The sequence below is a fragment of the Micromesistius poutassou genome, assembly GCF_964030765.1.
Source record: "Micromesistius poutassou genome assembly, chromosome: 11".
Lineage (NCBI taxonomy): Eukaryota > Metazoa > Chordata > Actinopteri > Gadiformes > Gadidae > Micromesistius > Micromesistius poutassou.
In genome coordinates this window covers 5,830,378-5,836,377 of record NC_140281.1, presented here as the reverse complement: position 1 = coordinate 5,836,377, position 6,000 = coordinate 5,830,378, and the positions used below count along the sequence as shown (strand labels likewise).

Here is a 6,000-nt window from a genome sequence, read left to right as displayed (position 1 = left end):
ATTTGGTTGGATTATAAAAGGTATAAGTGGTACTATGAAGAGCCATTTGGGAGCTCTTGTTGGTGAGCCGATGCAAATGATCCGGATCGATCCGGATCACTAAAAAGAGCCGTAATTCCCATCACTAGTGTGTACATGCTCCAGGCAGTACATTTTGGATGTTTTACACCTACAAACACACACGCACACACATACACACACACACAAACACACACTTCTCAAGAGAGATTGTGAGCCAAATTGCCATTCACAGGTTAACAGAGCCCCAGAATGCTCCACTGAGCCAGACAGCCAGCAGCTTACATTGTGGATGATGTCTCTGGTGGCCGGGCAGTCGGGGGAGTACAGGATGCGTCCCATCAGCATGGGCTTCAGGGAGCTCCACACTATCCTGGTGACCGGGTCGGACTCCAGCTCCTGCATCATGTCGTTACAGAACGGAGCTGGGGGGGGCAACACGTCAACTATCAAGCCACAACAACACACTGTTGTGTCTAACACTGTCTAACCCTGTCCAATATGGAATTTATAATATCTGTAATATGCCTTGATGCAAACCGGGTTTGATTCTGAACTTGTGTTGATTCTCTCTCTCTCTCTCTCTCTCTCTCTCTCTCTCTCTCTCTCTCTCTCTCTCTCTCTCTCTCTCTCTCTCTCTCTCTCTCTCTCTCTCTCTCTCTCTCTCTCTCTCTCTCTCTCTCTCTCTCGCATTCCTTTCTTCTTCACTTTTAATCGTATCATTATAACAAATGTTGTTCTTACATATTTTGGACTTTGATTTTGCTATTTCAGCATAGTTTGGCTCATAAGTAGTAAGGCCAATCCTGAGACACTCATGCAGCTTCTCATTGGTCATGGAACAACGTGCCCTTGTTTTGATGGCATTCATATGAGAAAAGCTAGACTCACAAGTATAGGTTGAGCTAAACATTGTCAGAATAAGTGATGCCACTTTCCTGATTGTGGGGTACTGATACTGGCTAACATGGTTACACCAAAAGTCGGCTACACCCTCAGGGCCCTATTTTAACGGTCTGAAACGCAAGTATGAAACGCAAAGCGCATATAGCTTTGTGGGCGAATCTCTGGCGCTGTTGCTATTTTAACGGCGGATAAATTACTCTTGCGCCCGACGCAAATCTAAAATGGGTTGGTCTGAAACCGGTAGGTGTGTCTTGGGCGTAACGTGTAATAAACCATGGAGAGTTCCATCTCCCATCCCCTTTAAGAGCCAGTGCATTTGAACTTGACGAGTTGATATTTTGACAGCGCGTTTGCAGTCTCCGCTGAGACAGATGACCACATGAATTTCAAACTTCAAATGGCTCAGTTTATGGCCAAATAATAGTCCTAATTAACACATGGAATAGCGTTTTTTTCTCCAACTTCAGAAACACTGAGTCATCATGTAAATTTCAGCAAAGATAACTTAACACATATATGATATGCGGACGCGGTCCTGTGGCCGAAAATGTGGGTCTATTTAATGATATGCGGCAATACATTAACAAACATAGTTTGTTACTAGTATTGTATACATTATCGTTATCGACTTGTGTTCATAATATGCATGTGTCCCCCTGTTAATATACATCGCCATGGACTGCATTATGCGTTACGTGTTTAGTTTGCGTGTGTTTAAACAGATGGGTGCGCACACACACGCACGCCAAGCATCACCCGCATTCATTCATTCTTTTAAACACTCACTCGCGGTAAAACTATGTTTTCTCACAATCAAATACTCATCAATCCTAAAGGTTATGGGCTTGTACACGATTTCTGTGTCAAAAAAATATGTGTTTGCTGTACGGTGTTTGCAGATGCATTGATTTAAAAGTACAACTTACCGCTGTATCAGCTGTTCTTTCCCAAATAATTGAGCCAACCATTTACCTTAAAACAAGATTTTGTTTTGGAAGGCTGGGATATACTTTGCTCGAGTTTATTATTGTTATTATTATTATTATTTGAATGCATGGCATAGCCTACTATACAGTGATTATTCATGCAGCCCCTATGGAAAAAAAAATGTTTCCACAATCCACATGCTATTTCTATGCAGTTTCACACCTACGAACAATCTTTGACATCATAATATTAGGCTAATCGTTTGCATGTTTGTGCTGTGTGTAGCCTACGTATGTGTAAGCTTATGTTGCAGTTCCGAACTGCCACGGCATGTCAAAATAGCAACACCAACTGCGCTATCAGCTAGTGCATTTAGACCAGGTATTTTTCTGTCAGTAGCGCAATTGCAGTGGTGCAGTTTTTAGATCACTAAAATAGCACCAAGTATCATTTGCGCCGGAACATGCCTCTGCTTTTCGCCGACATGCCTCTCCAGGCGCAAGTGTAGTGGTGCCTGTTTGCTGAGGGGGAAAGTCAGCTTTGCGCCGGGTGCCAACTAGCAACGATACGCGATATGCGTAGGTGTAGAAAGTAAATTGTGCTGGGTGCAAGATAGGGCACTTTGTTGCACAATAAACACACAGGTTTATTACTTGTTGCGGATGTCAGGGGGGTTAAGTCTCCTTTAGAGGCGGGGTCAGGGGGTTTGGTTCTCCTTTAGAGGCGGGGTCAGGGGGTTTGGTTCTCCTTTAGAGGCGGGGTCAGGGGTTTGGTTCTCCTTTAGAGGCGGGGTCAGGGGGTTTGGTTCTCCTTTAGAGGCGGGGTCAGGGGGTTTGGTTCTCCTTTAGAGGCGGGGTCAGGGGTTTGGTTCTCCTTTAGAGGCGGGGTCAGGGGGTTTGGTTCTCCTTTAGAGGCGGGGTCAGGGGGTTTGGTTCTCCTTTAGAGGCGGGGTCAGGGGGTTTGGTTCTCCTTTAGAGGCGGGGTCAGGGGGGTTAAGTCTCCTTTAGAGGCGGGGTCAGGGGTTTGGTTCTCCTTAAGAGGCGGGGTCAGGGGGTTTGGTTCTCCTTTAGAGGCGGGGTCAGGGGGTTTGGTTCTCCTTTAGAGGCGGGGTCAGGGGGGTTAAGTCTCCTTTAGAGGCGGGGTCAGGGGGTTTGGTTCTCCTTTAGAGGTGGGGTCAGGGGGGTTAAGTCTCCTTTAGAGGCGGGGTCAGGGGGTTTGGTTCTCCTTTAGAGGCGGGGTCAGGGGGGTTAAGTCTCCTTTAGAGGCGGGGTCAGGGGGTTTGGTTCTCCTTTAGAGGCGGGGTCAGGGGGTTTGGTTCTCCTTTAGAGGCGGGGTCAGGGGGTTTGGTTCTCCTTTAGAGGCGGGGTCAGGGGGGTTAAGTCTCCTTTAGAGGCGGGGTCAGGGGGGTTAAGTCTCCTTTAGAGGCGGGGTCAGGGGTTTGGTTCTCCTTTAGAGGCGGGGTCAGGGGGTTTGGTTCTCCTTTAGAGGCGGGGTCAGGGGGTTTGGTTCTCCTTTAGAGGCGGGGTCAGGGGGTTTGGTTCTCCTTTAGAGGCGGGGTCAAGGAGTTGGTTCTCCTTTAGAGGCGGGGTCAGGGGGGTTAAGTCTCCTTTAGAGGCGGGGTCAGGGGGTTAAGTCTCCTTTAGAGGCGGGGTCAGGGGGTTTGGTTCTCCTTTAGAGGCGGGGTCAGGGGTTTGGTTCTCCTTTAGAGGCAGGGTCAGGGGGTTTGGTTCTCCTTTAGAGGCGGGGTCAGGGGTTTGGTTCTCCTTTAGAGGCGGGGTCAGGGGGTTTGGTTCTCCTTTAGAGGCGGGGTCAGGGGGGTTAAGTCTCCTTTAGAGGCGGGGTCAGGGGGTTTGGTTCTCCTTTAGAGGCGGGGTCAGGGGGGTTAAGTCTCCTTTAGAGGCGGGGTCAGGGGGTTTGGTTCTCCTTTAGAGGCGGGGTCAGGGGTTTGGTTCTCCTTTAGAGGCGGGGTCAGGGGGTTTGGTTCTCCTTTAGAGGCGGGGTCAGGGGTTTGGTTCTCCTTTAGAGGCGGGGTCAGGGGGTTTGGTTCTCCTTTAGAGGCGGGGTCAGGGGGTTTGGTTCTCCTTTAGAGGCGGGGTCAGGGGTTTGGTTCTCCTTTAGAGGCGGGGTCAGGGGGTTTGGTTCTCCTTTAGAGGCGGGGTCAGGGGGTTTGGTTCTCCTTTAGAGGCGGGGTCAGGGGGTTTGGTTCTCCTTTAGAGGCGGGGTCAGGGGGTTAACCAGGACTCACTGGTGCTGTGGTCGTAGGCGTAGTGGGCATGGCTCCTGGAGCTGTTGATGCCCATGAAGGCCTTGTAGTTGTTGTCCTCATACCAGTTGAAGGAGGTGACCCGTGCAAAGGCCCCCTCGCTGTAGCCGCACACCAGGCCCGAGGCAGCCGACATCAGGCCCCCGAAGGACAGGGGCCCGTCCCGGAGCAGCGGGGCCACCGCCCGGACCAGGTCCCTGGAACTGTTCCTGTCCCACAGCTGGGCAGGAGAGAGGAGGGGCGTGGGGGGGTTAAGTGTGTGCCTGACGCCAAAACTTCTATATGACAGCTTACAGTCAAAAAGCAGATAATTGTATGGTATGTGACACTATAATACTATTAAATCTAATCTATAAATCTATTGATTAATAGGAATGTATCTGATACCAACAAACAAATCAAGATTAACTATTTCTTAGTTGAACATCACTCCCCTACATGGAGCAGTCATACTGGAACCCCCCGCCGTGACAGGGAGGGGGGGAGCACTGAGTCATCTGTCTACACACGGACCCAGACAGGTCGTCTCTGGACAGCAGGATGTCCCCTACAACCTCTGAGTCAGACCCTCAGACACACAGGCACAGCAACACACACACACACACACACACATACAGATCAACTATAGTGGAAACACTGAACTGAACACGCACACACACCCACACAGAAATAGATACACTGCAAACACACACACACTATAAACCCATATGATGCTTTATACACACACAAAACAGAAACACATTCACGTATACACATACATGTGCACGCAAACAGCAATACATGCTGACACACAGACACGTCTCTCACACACACACAAAAGTAATTCCATCCCTCCTGGAACCTGAAGCCATTATTAGAAAGGTTGTCAAAATCAGAGGAGCCGCCCCCTGTTTTGATGCCCTGACCTTGTCCTCAACACCACCAGCGTGATGCATGTGATTTCCGAGGGGAGACGGCTCAGCGCTAGATTCACGTTTCCTAGCCGCACTTCCCCTCCGGATCCGCTGTCTGTGTTTGAGTAAAAAGCCAAGGCAGGAGGAAGCGAGCGCTTCCTGAGCAGCTAAGAATACCAGTGGTTCACTTTGAGAGACTTTAGGATCCAAAAGGGAACCAAATGTACCTCTTGTAGTTTTCCAGCGAGCGTGGAGAAAACCCTGGCCCAGAAATGGATGTCAATGCCCTCGGAGTGATGGTCCAGCACCCGAGGAAGCTGTAGAAGAACGGGTTTAAATCACAATATAGATTTCTTTCATTTTCCTTCAAGTTGACTGTGAAATGTAAAAAGTTTCCTTTTTCATTCATATTTCAGACTTCATCTGTGCATCTACATTAGTCACCCATATGCGTAGAATAAACTAGGCCAGAATTGTAACTGCACACATCATTTGGCCCAGTATGACATTTTCATAAATGTTTTCTTAAAAACCCACTGACCAGGACCAGGTATCTTTAAGCTAAGTCATAATACAGCATTGCTAAAGGTCCAGAAAGCAACACAGCCAAGACACTCAGCCCTGTGTGTGTGTGTGTGTGTGTGTGTGTGTGTGTGTGTGTGTGTGTGTGTGTGTGTGTGTGTGTGTGTGTGTCTGCTGTTAGGTGATACTGTAGATCTGCTGGGTTTTGGGACTCCTTTGAAAAAGAAGATCACAGCAGCTGGATTTGAGTACTAAAAATGGCAATGTCAAAGATTTTTATGCAAATAATAGTCTTTTAAATAAATAACAATTGCCGAATGAGGTAACACAGAGCGGATGAGCTATGGCCCAGTGATGGGCTTTATGCAGTGTTACAAACTGGGTGTCGGTAGCAACACTGCTTGCTCCTCTTGGAAAAATAACTACTTATTGTCAAAGATGTTGTCAAAGAGAACCAAACAGAAGTCTTCG

At 48.5% G+C, this 6,000-nt stretch overlaps 1 protein-coding gene across 1 annotated transcript in view; it reads right to left on the bottom strand.

The window, feature by feature from the left end:
- The window catches only part of LOC311355121 (retinal-specific phospholipid-transporting ATPase ABCA4-like), a gene marked incomplete at its 5' end in the record, with an annotated part of 92,749 nt that overhangs the window by 66,666 nt on the left and 20,083 nt on the right, over positions 1-6,000 (bottom strand). Inside the window, 3 exons of the mRNA XM_084474851.1 lie at positions 304-443; positions 4,097-4,334; positions 5,235-5,324. Of these exons, the coding sequence (XP_084330977.1) occupies positions 304-443; positions 4,097-4,334; positions 5,235-5,324 (468 nt within the window). The remainder of the gene's footprint in view (positions 1-303; positions 444-4,096; positions 4,335-5,234; positions 5,325-6,000) is intronic.